The sequence below is a fragment of the Mustela erminea genome, chromosome 18 (assembly GCF_009829155.1).
Source record: "Mustela erminea isolate mMusErm1 chromosome 18, mMusErm1.Pri, whole genome shotgun sequence".
Classification (NCBI taxonomy): Eukaryota; Metazoa; Chordata; class Mammalia; order Carnivora; family Mustelidae; genus Mustela; species Mustela erminea.
In genome coordinates, this window is record NC_045631.1 from 2,391,744 (window position 1) to 2,406,890 (window position 15,147).

General features: G+C 53.4%; 1 protein-coding gene across 4 annotated transcripts; it reads right to left on the reverse strand.

The window, feature by feature from the left end:
* Positions 1-906: 906 nt before the first annotated feature.
* On the reverse strand, positions 907-15,087 carry TP53 (tumor protein p53). Of its 4 annotated transcripts, none has more exons than XR_004280827.1 (12): positions 14,893-15,087; positions 4,988-5,089; positions 4,808-4,829; positions 4,496-4,717; positions 3,964-4,150; positions 3,765-3,877; positions 3,427-3,536; positions 3,038-3,174; positions 2,880-2,953; positions 2,430-2,536; positions 2,069-2,263; positions 1,755-1,845 (listed from the first exon to the last, which is right to left on the reverse strand). XR_004280827.1 is itself a non-coding variant. In XM_032322544.1 (11 exons), exons 2-11 carry the CDS (start codon positions 5,059-5,061, stop codon positions 1,764-1,766), a joined length of 1,128 nt encoding a protein of 375 aa, XP_032178435.1. In that variant the 5' UTR covers positions 5,062-5,089; positions 14,893-15,082; the 3' UTR covers positions 907-1,763. The 4 variants fall into 4 exon arrangements, 1 of the variants encoding a protein (XP_032178435.1); XR_004280828.1 differs by lacking the exon at positions 14,893-15,087 and adding an exon at positions 9,472-9,518; XM_032322544.1 differs by lacking the exon at positions 2,069-2,263 and having other exon boundaries at positions 907-1,845; positions 14,893-15,082.
* Between the last annotated feature and the right edge of the window lie 60 nt (positions 15,088-15,147).

Genomic DNA, 15,147 nt, shown 5'->3' on the forward strand with positions numbered 1-15,147 from the left:
TACTTCCACAGGCACTTGAAGCCTGGTTGATAAGGCTGAGAAGACAGTGGCCTCAGAAGCCTCTCCAGACCTTAGCACCCCACTCCCCCCCACACACCTCTAGGGAGGTGGGCCAAGCCATGTTCCCACTGTCTGGCCATTCCTCCAGGCACTGGCTCGGCCAGCAGCGGGGGACTGGGAGAGCTCATCCCCAGCCCCCCTCCCTGGGAGCCAGCAGCACCGAGGAATAGGACAGGAGGGGGTGCTGGGCTCCCCAACCTCAGCTCTCCTCCCTACTCCAAGAAGCCCTTTGAAAGGTTTTCTTGGCAGAGTTTAAAGCTTCAATTCATTGAATTGCCTGGCATCAGGCCCAGTTTGAGGGGATGCCGGGAAGGCCCCGGCCCCACACCCCAGCCCTCACCTTAGCCGCCCCCACTTTTCCTGGGACCCAGGCTGGCAGGCCTCCCCTGCTCCCTCTCTTCATCTGACGTCGCCCGCCGCCTTTCCCCTCGGGGACCCAGGTGTCCCGTTCCTCTCCTGTGGAGCAGATGGCGACCCCAGAGGCTCAGTCTTGCTAAATCAGACATTTAAATCCCATAATCCTCGGTGAGAGGTTGACGGAGGGGGGCAGCGGCCCAATCCTAGAAGCAGGGGCAGGAGAGAACCTCGTGCCAGGCCTGGCGGGAGGGGAGGAGGGACAGTTGGTTCCCGAGTTATGAATGGAGTCCCCCCTTCCCTTGTTGTCATGCAGCCCGCAGACTGACCCAGTCTCCAGCTTTTGTTCTCCTCCGGGAGCCCCGGCCTTGGGCGCCCCCCAGCCCTTGCTCCCGGGACACTCAGGTGGCTGTCTCCCAGCGTTCCCTCCTTCCTCACCCCTGCCGCGCACCAGGCCCCACGCAGCCAGCCCAGGTGCCCGCCCCGCAGACACACAGGTGGTACCAAGTTTTATTGTAAAATGACACATCAGTACAAAAAGAGGATATAAAAGGGGAAGAGGAGGAGGGGGTATGGGTGATGAGTGCAGAGTGCAGAAGAAATTCACCCTGAACCAGGCGGGGAGGCAAAAGCCCTCGGCAGATAGACCCGACACCATGGGATGGAATCAGTCCTCCGGGCTGCGAGATGGGATGAGATGCTGGGGGTGCCGGGGCTCCCCAGGAGGTTAGACAGGATTTGGCCATGCCAGCAAGGTGGGGACCCCTCGCCAGCTGCCCGTCACAGAAGCTGTCACCCGACCCACCAGCAGGGACAGGGAACCAACGACACCTACGAAGGCACCAAGGCACAGGCACCATGGGAGAAAAGGGCTGTTTGGGGGGGTCAGACATACACCCTTTCATTCACCCTCACAACAAACTTCGTGAGGTAGGTATGGTTATCAGAATTTCATAAAAATGGACTATGAAATTAGGAAATTTCAACCACTGGCTAAAACGGTAGAGAACTGGGCTCAGAGCCCAGTCTGTGATGGCTTTGAAAATGCACCTGACATTCAGGAACATTTTCCTACCTTTCCCACGGTTCCTCACAGTAAAAATCTTTAAAAACCAGCTGGAACGTCCTACGTCCCCCCCAACCAACTGACCTTGGAGGCCACCTCCTTTAGGAGCGCGTTAGGGCAAGGTGGATGGAAGAACCCCGGGCTACTGTGGGGTACACCTGTACCAAAGCAGTCAACACACCAAGCAGGTGTTCCAAGTCCCCAAAATGCCAGGGAGGGAGGGTGGGGGAGGGTGGGGAAGGGTCAGCAGGGGCGGGGCGGGGGCCTCAGGAAGCAGGGGACATCAGTCTGAGTCAGGCCCCTCTCTCTTCAGCATCGGTTTTTTATGGCGGGAGGTAGACTGCCCCTTCTTAGCCTTCAGGTGGCTGTTGGGAGACAAGGCGGGGAGAGGTGACATCAGCGAGTGGGAGGCTGGGGCTCCTTGTCCTAGATGTAGGCTAAGGGAAATTTCAGTTAAAATGGCTGCAGCCAGCTACAGGCATGTTGGCTGAGCACCTGGGGCACTTCATGTTTTCTCTCCGTCTTCCCCCACCCCCTGACAAGCAAGGAAACGGAACCCAAGAAGGGCAGTCGCAAGGCCACACGGACCTGCTCGTACTTGGCTGGGCTGGGGGGTCTATCCCAACCCCGCTGTGTCCAATACTGCCCCATGGTTATCAGGCCCCTAGCTGAGTCCCCAGCTCTGCACTAGAGGTTGCCGGAAATGACGAAGAGGTACCCCACTGTTCACCCCTTGAAGGGTCTGGGGACCTCCCAAGGCTGGAACCGGGTTGTGGGATCGACCTGTGGGAGACGGAAGCAAGTCTGGGCAGGGTGGACCCCATGCCCCTCCCCCCCCCGAGGGCATCAGCTCCGTTTGACCTTGAAGGTAGGATAAGAACAGAATCCTGTGGCTTTCCAAGGTGGGAAGGCAGGGGCTGGGGGCTGGGTGAGGGCCCCGGTCACTCACCTGGAGTGAGGCCTGCTTCCCCCTGGCTCCTTTCCATTCAGGGCATCCTTCAGCTCCAAGGCCTCATTCAATTCCCTGAACATGTTGTAGCGTTCAAGGCCACGGATCTGTGCCAGGGGAGGGGAGGGAGAGAAAAGCGTGAAGGCAAAGCCCAAAGGGCATTCCCTGTTGGCTTGAGGTAAACTGTAATCCGCAGCGAGGGATGGCTGCCCCCTGAAGGCAGGGGGCCTAATTGCAGGCAGAGCAGCCCAGAAAGAAACCAGCGTTCTGGGAGCCGGGCTTGAAACCCATCTTCAAGCTAGCAACATTCACTTCCAGGATCAGGGACAGGAGCAGAGGGAAGGATGGACAGAGGACCAGGGCCCAGCCTCCCATCTGCTCCATTCAGTTTTTCTTCCCTCCTCCGGTCCCACTGAGTGGGAGCCTGCCTGTCCCCGCCAGACTGGGTACCTGAAGGGTGAAGTACTCCCCATCCAGCGGCTTCTTCTTTTGTGGGGGAGACGAGCTGGTGCTGGGAGGCAGTGCTGGGAAGACAAGAGAAGGGCACATTGGGAGCCGTAATGCACCCTCCTGTGCTCCCCCTGCCTCCTCTAGTCCTGCCTGCTTACCTCGCTTGGTGCTCCCGGGGGGCGGCTCGGGGCAAGGCTCCCCCTTCTTGCGGAAATTTTCCTCCTCTGTGCGCCGGTCTCTCCCAGGACAGGCACAGACGCGTACCTCGAAGCTGCTCCGTCCCAGCACATTACCACTACCCCAGGCAAGAAGACAGAAGCAGGCGGCAGTAAGGGAGGTGAGCCCTCTCACCGAGCCCCCTCAAATCCCAACCGCCCTCATCCTCTGTGGAGCCTAAGCCAGAGGAATAGTAAGAAGCCACAGGGCCAGAGAGGTTCCGAAGCCACAGAAAGGAAACCGGGGGAGGCGGAGGGCGTGAAGCGGGCAGCCGGGAAGAGTCCGTATGTGGGCACGGGAATGAGCAGGAAGGATGGGTAAGATTCCTTACCTGGAATCTTCCAGAGTGATGATGGTGAGGATGGGCCGGCGGTTCATGCCCCCCATGCAGGAACTGTTACACATGTAGTTATAGTGGATGGTGGTGCAGTCGGAGCCCACCTGAGACAGCAGACAGGCCCGCGGTCAGGCTGCCCCGCCCCCGGGGGCAGGACTGTAGTCTCCGCAGGCCTCAGTTTCCCCCACCTCGGAATGGGAATGACTCATCCAGCTCTGCACCCCGCAAGGGGCCGTGGAGATGTTGAGCAAGGAGAAGAAAGCCCCCCTATGTCCCACCTGACAAGCCCCTCCAGCCCTCCCCTCCCAGAGAGCTCAGACACCAAAGCAGACCTCGGGCGGCTCGTAGGGCACCACCACACTCTGCCGGAAGGTGTTCCTGTCGTCCAGGTACTTGGCCCGCAGGTTTCCCTCTACCCGGATGAGATGCTGAGGCGGGGCCAGACCTGTAAGCAGAGCCATCGGGGAGGAGTCAGGGGTCTAAGGTCTCCGGGCACCGGCCCTGCCCGGTCTGTGCCCCCGCCCCCCTCACCATCACTACTATCCAAGCAGCGCTCATGGTGGGGGCAGCGCCGCACCACTTCTGTCACAAACTCCGACTTCTTGTAAATGGCCATGGCCCGGACGCAGGTGTCGGCTGGGGGTGGCGAGCTGACCCACAGCTGCACAGGGCAGGTCTTTGCCAGCTGGCAGAACAGCTTGTTGAGGGAGGGGGAGTACTGTAAGGAAAGGAGAGGGGTCAGGGGACGGACAAACAGCCCAAACACCCCCTGGAGGCTGCGAGTGGTGTGCAGAGGGTGGCCAGACATGGCCGGGCTGGAGGGTCTGCATCCTAGAAGCTTACTTTAAAGAGCCAAGGGCTGAATGAGCAAAGGAAACGAGGGAGAGATCCAGGGCCCCATATGATGGGAAGGACAAAAGCCCAAGGTCCCGAACTAAATAGGTAAGACTGACAGCAAGTGCAGACTGGACAGGCACCCCAAAGTCCCGAACAGAAAAAGCCAGGGGGCGTGTGGCCAGGCACCCAATGTTCCCATGGAAACCAGCCCCTGAGGGCCACTGACCGTGCAAGTAACAGACTTGGCTGTCCCAGAATGCAGGAACCCCAGACGGAATCCATAGGCGCCAGGGTAGGTCTTCGGGGAAGGGACAAAAGATGACAGGGGCCAGGAGGGGGCGGGTCCGGGCGCTGCGGGCGCAGGAGTCGCCGGCATCCTGGGAGCGTCATTGGACCCTTCTCCCAGCCAGTTCACGCCTTCTGACAGCAGTTCATCCACCGCAGGGGACTGCAGGTGCGGAGACAAGAGTCAGAGGGCCAGGTCCTCAGCCCCCGGCCCCTCAGGCCCCCACTGGCTCTCCCTACATCCCGTCCTTACCAGAACATTGTTTTCAGGAAGCCTGGAAGACAAGAGCAGGAAGTCAGCGCGGCCGTTTGCCCACCACCCCCCCACGGGCATCTACCAGGGGGCTGGGGATCGGGGTGGGTGGGCAGGACGGGCAGAATGGGGCAGTGGTCCCGGGAGGCTGGTGAGGAGCCTGCCCTGCCTTCCACTTACAGGTTCCACAATTCGGAAAATGTCTCCTGGCTTAAAGGGGGGTCGATGGTGAGCTCGGACTGTGGGTCCTGCATTGCAGCTCCTGGGAATGGAGTGTGGCCACTGGGGAGAGCAAAGTGGGGGTTCCAAGTGAGACACACCCAACCCCGGGACCCCCAACCCTGAGGCAGGGTGGATACTTCCACCAACACCATACCAGGTCCAAGATGCCATGGCCCTGGCCTCGGCCTCCCCAAGAGCCAGGGCGTTGTGCCTGCCCAGCCTCTCGATGGCGCAGCCCAGCCCACCTGTCCTCAAGGCACAAAGATAACCAGAGAGAGAATTCCAGGCTTCCCACCAGGGGGTCCACAGCCTTCCTGAAAGGGTACCCTACTTTTTTTTTTTTTTTTAAAGATTTTATTTATTTATTTGACAGATGGAGAGCACAAGTAGGCAGAGAGGCAGGCAGAGAGAGACGGAGAAACAGGCTCCCTACTGAGCAGAGAGCCTAATGGGGGTCTCGATCCCAGGACCCTGGGATCATGACCTGAGCCAAAGGCAGAGGCTTTAACCCACTGAGCCACCCAGGCGCCCAAGGGTACCCTACTTTTGCCCTCTGTCTTGGTAATAAGGATGAAGCATGTCAGCCCATATCCTCCACCCGGGGAGGGGGGAATACCTCCCCAGACACCCACATTGCCCACCTGACCCCCTTCATCACGAAGCTTCCTGAAGGACCGCCACCTCCACTCCCACCCCCGGCTTAGGACTCCCTGGCTTGCCTCTCTGACCTCATCTTCTAGCACTCTCCAGCCACTGGCAGCCTTCTCTGCTACCAGACACAGTCCGGTTTACCCCGCACTGGTGGTTCCCTCTACTGGGAACCCTGGGGTCAGCCACTGTCTTGGGGGAGGCACGTTCTGGGACCTCATCTTCACAGCTCCTCAGGGGTGTTTGCCCAGGCCACCCAAAGACTGTCCGGTCGGGCTCCCTGATTGCGGTGAGCTGGTGAATGGCTGTGCCCCAGTCGTGAGCCGGGGTTGTTGATGGAGCAAGCAGTTCACAGGGGTGGTCCCAGTCCTGGCCCGGGCACCTACCAGGCTATGCTTCCACCGCCTCCTGACATCTTCCCCAAGTTTGACATGAGTTTTTCGGAAAAAACACGCCCCCTGTGGATGCCCTGTTCATGACCTGTGTCTTACAGAGCGGGGACAAGCCCATCACCCCTACCCCCGCGGCTCCTCCCACCATCACCCTCCCCTGCCCTCCCAACATTCACCTGCTCCTGGGCCTGATTTCTTATGTACATAAGAGTTTGTGAAATCCACTTATGTGTGTTAATTCATTTGTCCAGAGAACCACACTGGCCGCCCTAGGCAACCCCCCCCCCAAAAGGTGACCCCCACAGGTGAGGAAGCTGCGTCTCAGAGAGAGGGGAAGGGATCTGCCCACAGCACACACACCAGTGAGCAACTGAACTTCTGCTAAAAATGACCATTCGGGGGTGCCTGGGTGGCTCAGTGGGTTAAAGCCTCTGCCTTCCGCTCAGGTCATGATCCCAGCGTCCTGGGATCGAGTCCCACATCGGGCTCCTTGCTCGGCAGGGAGTCTGCTTCTCCCTCTGCCTCTGCCTGCCATTCTGTCTGCCTGTGTTCACGCTCTCTCTCTCTGACAAATAAAAAAAAAAAAAAATCTTAAAAAATAAATAAATAAAAAAAAATAAATAAACAAAATCTTAAAAAAAAAAAAAAAAAAAGAAAAAAGTTCTCCAGTGAGGAGGTTGGCAAAGGGCTCTTTATCACAGCTGCCATCGCTAACTGGCGTGAGTGAGGGATGGACAATGCCTGTGCAGGGAAGAGGCAAGAGGGGGCAGCCGGGGGAGAGATCCCGAACATTTGCTTGGTGAGGAAGGACCAGGACCTCTGCCCCGCATCAGTGATCAAAAGAACTTTGAGATTTTTCATGGAAGGGAGTTTCAGAAGTCAAAAGCCCTGAGTTTGACATTGTACTATTACCTAACATTTGCAGGGCAACTTCCCCTACCCCAAGGGCTAGCCTTTCGGCTTTCTCACATACAGGCATGGAGTTTTGCTCATCTCTATGTGCTTGGTGAAAAGTACCCAGGACAGGAGAAAGGAGCAGCAGGCTAGGCCTGCATCCCAGGCTCACCACCTAATAGCTGTGTCATTTGGGGAGGTTACTTAACCTCTCTGGGCCTCAGTGTCCTCTGCTTTAAAATAGCACCCTACTTATTATGGGGATCGCACAGAGCTGAGACGAGTGCCTGGCACATAATAAGAGCTCAACAAACGTTGTGCGTTTTCAGGACTGATCCATTTTATTAGTTCTATACTGCAGGCAGAATCACTAGAAAACCTTTTCAGAGCAGGTTCCTTCCCGGGGGTGAGAATCAAGGGCCATTACATTTTCCAAAGCTGAACCAGACTTTCCAAACAGTTGGAGTGGCAGGACCTTCCCTGGTGGGAAGGCCACCAACTCAGGCCAGACTCTCCTCCGAGGCACCCAGCCCACCACCATCCTAACAGTGGGGGTTGCTTATCATCCCCACGGGGGCCCACTGCTCCCTGTGGCTTATCCCATTAATCCTCTCAAGAAGCCAGTACCCTAGGTATCATCTTCAGCTGCAGGAGCGGAGGCTGAAGGAATTAACTCGCTTACCCAGGTTCAGAAACCTCTCCACGGGCAGGGCGAGGGATTTGAACCTGGGCTGTCCAAAGCCACACCCAAGCTCTAAATAATTAGGCTTCTAAATACATCCGGAGTCTGGTGTAACAAACTTTCTTCGTTGAAAGCTATGACCAGAAAACAAAACACAAAAAAACAAAAAAGACGATTCTGCAGAGTAATAAGGCAGAGTCTGGCAACTTACTACTTCACAAAACCAAGTCTAGGCAGACCCCCTTAGAAGACACTCCAATGGGGAAGCATCACAAGTCTTGCACAAATATGTTGATGCCAGTGTTCTCCGTGAGATGATGAGAAACATTACTATGTATCGGTAGGGAAATACCTACTACATGAAATGCCCACAAGACACATTCACTGCGGCAGTTTGAAGAGATGAATTTATCTGTGTGTATGGAACTAGACATAGCTCAGATACAGGCTGATTAAAAAGTAGCTTGCAATGGGCCGCCTGCCTGGCTCAGTGGGTTAAGCCTCTGCCTTCCGCTCAGGTCATGATCTCAGGGTCTTGGGATCAAGCCCTGCATCGGTCTCTCTGCTCAGTGGGGAGCCTGCTTCCCCCCCACCCCCGCCTGCCTCTCTGCTTGTGATCTCTCTGTCAAATAAATAAATAATTTAAAAAAAAAAAGTTTGCAGGGGTACCCCCCCCAACAAAAGGCCAAACACAGTAATATAAGTAGTTTATGTGATTTACAAATGCAGAATAACTATAGTCAACCCTTAAACAATGTGGGGGTTGGGGCAGCGCTCCCCTGTGCTGTTGAAAATACATGTGTATCCCTTGAGTGCCCCCAAATGTAACTGCTAACAGCCCCCTGCTCAGCAGAAGCCTTAGCGATAACATAAACAATCAAGGGGCACCTCAGTGGCTCAGTGGGTTAAAGCCTCTGCCTTCGGCTCAGGTCATGATCCCAGAGTCCTGCTCTCCGCTCAGCAGGGAGCCTGCTTCCTCCTCTCTCTCTGCCTGCCTCTCTTCCTACTTGTGATCTCTGTCTGTCAAATAAATAAATTAATTAAAAAAAAACCAATCAATTAACACATACTTTGTATATTTATTATATACTATATATATTTAAAAAAAACATTTTATTTATTTGACAGTGAAAAAGGGAGAAGCAGACTCCCCACTGAACAGAGTCCAATGAAGGTCTCGATCCCAGGACCCAGAGATCACTACCTGAGCCCAAGGCAGATGCTTCACAACTGAGCCACCCAGGGGCTCCTTATACACTATATTCTTTTTTTTTTTTATATTTTTTTAAAGATTTTTATTTTTTTATTTACTTGAGAGAGAGAGAGTGAGAAGGTGAGAGAGGAGAAGGTCAGAGAGAGAAGCAGACTCCCCATGGAGCTGGGAGTCCAATGCGGGACTCGATCCCGGGACTCCAGGATCATGACCTGAGCCGAAGGCAGTCGTCCAACCAACTGAGCCACCCAGGCGTCCCTATACACTATATTCTTAAAGTAGCTACAGACAGGGGTGCCTGGATGGCTCAGTCAGTTGAGCGTCTGCCTTTGGCTCTGGGGTTGAGCCCCCTCATCCGGCTCCCTGCTCAGGGAGGAGCCTGTTTCTTCCCCTGCTCCTCCTCCTTCTCCTGCTCTCTCTCTTTCTCAAATAAATAACTAACTACATAAAATCTTTAAAAAAAAAAAAGCAAGCTACAGATAATACTATAGATAATCACAAGGGAAAAAGAAAGACATTCACAATACTGTACTGTATTTATCCGAAAAAAGCCATGTATAAGTGGTCCCATGCAGTTCAAACCCATGCTGTTCAAGAGTCAACTGTAGGGCACCTGGGTGGCTCAGTGGGTTAGGCCGCTTCCTTCGGCTTGGGTCATGATCTCAGGGTCCTGGGATCGAGCCCCACATCGGGCTCTCTGCTCAGCAGGGAGCCTGCTTCCTCCTCCCTCTCTGCCTGCCTCTCTGCCTGTTTGTGATCCTCTCTGTCAAATAAATAAATAAAATCTTAAAAAAAAAAAAAGAGTCAACTGTATTTACTGCTTACAAACATATATATGTGAAAATATGAAAGGCAAGAATAAAAACTTACAAAGATATGACAGTGATGCTCTCAGAGAGGGGGAGATACGTATGCTCATGGGACTGGGGGTACTGGTCAAAGGGTTCTAGCTTGAATAATGAAGAAAAATAAAAAGGATGGTATTCATACATTACTTGTAGATTAAAACAGGGACACAAATAAGACAAAATGTTAAATGTTATAATTATTTGGTGAGACTATGAGTGCTTGTTATTCTCATCAGTGTTTTTCTAAAAACAAAAAACAAAAAACAAACAAACCTGAGAAAGAAAATTGCATAAGACCTATTATGGATAATTTCTTTCTTTTTTTTTTTTTTAAAAGATTATTTATTTATTTATTTGACAGAAATCACAAGTAGTCGGAGAGGCAGGGAGAGAGAGAGAGGGGGAAGCAGGCTCCCTGCTGAGCAGAGAGCCCGATGCGGGACTCGATCCCAGGACCCTGAGATCATGACCTGAGCCGAAGGCAGCGGCCTAATCCACTGAGCCACCCAGGCGCCCCTATGGATAATTTCAAACACATAAAAAAGTTAGAAAACCATTTGACTACACTTATGGTCTTCTCCTGGGCTCTCTTCTGTTCACGGCTATGTCCTACAGTAGCTTTATAGTAATCTTGAAGTCAGTTAGTTTAAGACCTCCAACTTTGTACTACATTTTCATTTTGGAATCAGCCTGTCAGTCTCTACAAACAGACCTGCTAGGATTTTGACTGGGATCAAATTAAGTGATTTTGGAGAGCCTGATATCTCACCAATATTGGGTGTTCCATCCAGGAATACGGTAGTCTGTTATTTAAATCTTCCTTAAATTCACACAGCAGTTTGCAATTTGAATACAGAACGCTTGTCTACCTTTTGTTCAATTTATCCCCAGGTACGCCATGTTTTTGGATGCTTTGCAGGAGGCATTGTTTTTATAATTTATTACCCGACTTCAGATTCAATGGTTGCTATTATATAAAAATATAATTCATGTATATTGCTTTTGAAATCTGTGACCTCGCTAAAATCACTTATCACTCGTGGTAGTTTTACTTTTCTTTTTTTTTTTTAATTAATTTATTTATTTGACAGAGAGAGGGATCACAAGCAGGCAGAGGCAGGCAGAGAGAGAGGGGGAAGCAGGCTCCCCACGGAGCAGATAGCTTGATGTGGGACTTGATCCCAGGACCCTGAAATCATGACCTGAGCCGAAGGCAGAGGCTTAACCCACTGAGCCACTCAGGCACCCCTAGTTTTTCTTTTCAAGATTTTATTTTTAAAGTAGTCTTTACCTCCAACGTGGGGCTCAATACCTTCAGTACTGAAGGAATGAGAATCAAATCCTAGTTCCTGATCTTAGAAAACAAGCATTCAGTCTGTCACAATTATGTGCTGATGGTAACTTGATTGGGGGTGCCCTTTATCAGACTGAGAAAGTTTCCCTTTTCCTACTTTGCTGGGAGGTTGGCTTCTCTTTTCTTTTTAAAAACATGAATAGGGGCACCTGGGTGGCTCAGTGGGTTAAGCCGCTGCCTTCGGCTTAGGTCATGATCTCAGAGTACTGGGATCGAGTCCCACATCGGACTCTCTGCTTAGCAAGAAGACTGCTTCCCTCTCTCTCTCTGCCTGCCTCTGTGTCTACTTGTGATCTCTCTCAAATAAATAAATAAATAAATAAAAACACGAATAGGTGTTGGATAATGTCAACTGCTTTTTATGCATCTGTTGAAATGATCATAGGATTTTTATCCTTCAATCTCTTCATGTGGCAAATTACTCTGGCTGATTTTTAAAATGTTACAACCTTACTGCAGTCTAGAGTTTACCTAGAGATAAACTTTACTTGGTCAGGATGTATCTACCATTTTTATAGATTATCAGATTTGATTTGCTAAGATTTGTCAGATTTTTGCATATATATAAATATAGCAAGAATGTTTACTTTTTTTTTTAAGATTTTATTTATTTATTTGACAGACAGAGATCACAAATAGGCAGAGAGACAAGCAGAGAGAGGGTGGCCCCTGTTCTTTACTTTTAACATCCTTGTCTGGTTTTGGTATCAGGATTCTCAGGATATCATTAAATTAGTTAACTAATCATGAAATTAGTAAGACTGGTATTGTTTCTTCCTCATATGTTTGAAAAGAAGAACAAAGAAACAGAAAATAGGGGCACCTGGGTGGCTCAGTGGGTTAAAGCCTCTGCCTTCGGCTCAGGTCATGATCTCAGCGTCCTGGGATTGAGCCCCACATCAGGCTCTCTGCTCAGCAGGGAGCCTGCTTCCTCCTCTCTCTCTGCCTGCCTCTCTGCCTACTTGTGATCTCGGTCTGTCAAATAAATAAATAAAAATCGTAAAAAAAAAAAAAAGTTAATTAATTATGGCTCACAGACCTAAGTATAAAACCTAAAACTGTAAAGGTTCTCGAAAAAAAATATCCTAGAGTATCTTCATGATGTTAGGGTCAGCAAAGATTTTCTAAACAGGTCACAGAAAACGTTTGAAAGACAGAAGATGAATCTTCTGTTGCTCCTTCGTAGACCCTGACAGAGAGAGGCAAGCAACAGGTCAGGAGAAAACACAGATACTGACAAGAGACCTATCCAGAATATACAAAAAACTGCTCTGTAGCGGAACACAATTTAAAAAAGCAAATAAGGGCGCTTGGGTGGCTCAGTGGGTTAAACCTCTGCCTTCAGCTCCAGTCATGGTCTCAGGGTCCTGGGATGGAGCCCTGCATCGGGCTCTCTGCTCAGCAGGGAGCCTGCTTCCCCCTCTCTCTCCCTGCTTCTCTGCCTACTTGTGATCTCTGTCAAAAAAATAAATTAAATCTTGAAAAAAATAAGAAAGCAAATAAACCCACTTTAAAAATTGGGGGAAAGATTTGAAGAGCTTTTTCCATGATGACATAGGAATGGCCAATAAGCACGTGGAAACTGCTCCCAGCTAAGAGGATTGCAGGTTAAAACCACAATGATGGGGCACCTGGGTGGCTCAGTGGGTTAAGCCTCTGCCCTCAGCTTGGGTCAGGGTCTCAGGGTCCTGGGATCGAGCCCAGCATCAGGCTCTCTGCTCAGCAGGGAGCCTGCTCCCCCCCCCACCCTCTGTCTGCCTCTCTGCCTACTTGTGATCTCTCTCTGTGTCACATAAATAAATAAAATATTAAAAAAACCAAAACCCCACAAAGATGCGCCACATTAGAAAGACCGACAAACCAAATGTGAGGAAGGACGGCTCTTGCTGGTGAGAATGGAACACAACCACTGCGAAACATGAGAATTTAAAACATGAAGTTTAGGTCTCCACTCCTACCTAGCAATTCCATGCCCCATGCCCAAGCAGTTATCCAAAAAACAAACAAAACAAACAAAAACAAAACATGAAAACATAGGGCTATGAAGAGCATTGTACAGGAATATTCATAGCAGCTTTATTCGAAATAACCCCAAACAGGAAACCACTCAAATGGTCACCGAAAGAAGAACGGATAAACGATCCACGCTTTAGTCCTGCGATGAGATGTGCTAATACAAAGGACCAAGAACACCGACACACGATGGATACGTTCAGGGACACGGAGGGACGTCGCAGGCGCGGGTGCTGCCCACCAGAAGCCTACGCCAGGAAGCACAGACGGCGTGGGTCCATTTACACGACGCTCTCCAACGGGCAAAACCGGCGACGGAACTCAAAGTAAAGCCGAGGGTCTGCGGCTGACTGGGGAGAAGCACGAGCACCTTCTCGGGGGCGATGAAAACTTTTATTTTGACAGGCTGGGAGTGAGTTGCCAAAACTCGTCTAATTGCAGTGAGTGTAAATGCGGCCTCGATTTCGGAGCGAGCTGTACACACGCGGCGCGCGCACAGGCGGGCACGAAGCAGGTGCGCGGCAGGTGAGCAGGTGAGTGGGCGCAGGCTGGAAGCCCCGCGCGGGGAAGGACGCACGCACAGGAGGCCGGACCCCCGCCCCTCCGGCACCCTCCGGCTCCCTCCGGCTCCCCTCGGCTCCCCTCGGCTCCGCTCGGCTCGGCGGGCTCCGCCCCCTCCAGGCCCGCCCCTTCCGCCCCCACGACGTTCGCGCTGCGTCGGAAATCGGAATGGCTGAATCCGCGAGCCGGATGCCGGAGACCGTGTCTCGGCCACAGACAAACGGCGCGTCGTCGCACTGTCATAGTCAAGTGTCAAACGCACCCGCTCTCGAAAACCCCCGGGCCTGCCGTCGGCGCGCTGTCTGAGAGCCCCCTCCCTCGCAGTGGTCGCGTCCGCGCGGCGGAGCCGGCGCGGTGGAGCGCACCATTCACAGAGGGGGAGGGACCGAGGTTGGCGTCCAAACAGACACTCCCTCCCGCCCCAGCCTGACAGCGGAGTGGTCCTGCGAGGGGGAAAAAAGTGGAGAAGGGGGCGAGCGGCCCCGTCCGCGCGGAAGCGGAGACCAGCTCCGTGACATCTTCTCTGTTTCCCCGCAGTCGGGGGACAGTGAGCCGCTCCGGAAAAAAGAAACCGGAAGCGCTGCGGCGCAGGCAGGAGTGTAGAGGTGCAGCCGCACAATAACGAGGCTCGCGGGCCTCCCGGGCTGGGCCGTGTCCCGGGTTGCGCGGGCAGGCCTCGCATGGGGCCCTTCCCACTCCCGCGACGGGCGGTCCGGCCGGGTTTTCTCGGTCCGGCGGAGCCAGGGCCGGCGGGGAAGCCCCCTCTGGGAAGGACAAAGGTCCGGAAGTTGGGGGACCTCCGCAGCTCGGGCTTCCAGCATCGGCCCCCGAATAACCACGGCGGAATGGAGCCCGGGGTTCCACCAGAAGGCGGGGGGCTCGACAATCCGAGGCCACGGGTCCCCGGGATCCCGAGATCCGAAAATCTTAGATCCTGATGCTTTGTGCGTCTTGTTTCAGGGCTTCCCGCACCCAGCTCTGGGAGGGGTGGGGCGGCGAGGCACCTCTTAGGCCGCTGCAGGTCCCACTGTCCTGTCCAGCCGCGAGTCCGGCTGGTCCTAACATCCCCATCACTGCCACCCAGGCCTCCCCGCACTGCATTCCTAGCCTGCTGCCGCCAGCCAAAGCTCCAGCCCCCCAGAGCGCTACGTCCCCGGTGCCCCACCCCCAGCCCCCCACGACTCTCCCGAGCTGAAAACACACGGAGCCGAGAGCCGGTGACTCAGAGGGGACTCATCTGGCTCAGTCAGGAGCTTACCCGAACCTCGGGGGAGCGTGTCACCGTCCCGGGAAGCACGCTCCGAGGCCGGACGCCCGGTGACCCCGGAGCCCAGCGGCTACCTGCGCCCAGGATCGTGGCTCTGGACTTTTGGGAGGCTCAAAACTTTTAGCGCCAGTCGGAGCACATGGGAGGGGAAAATCCCAATCCCAGCAACCCCCGCGAGGCTCCTGGCACAAAGCTGGACAGTCGCCATGACAAGTAAGGGCAAGCCGCTTGCCGGCGGGCGGAGGC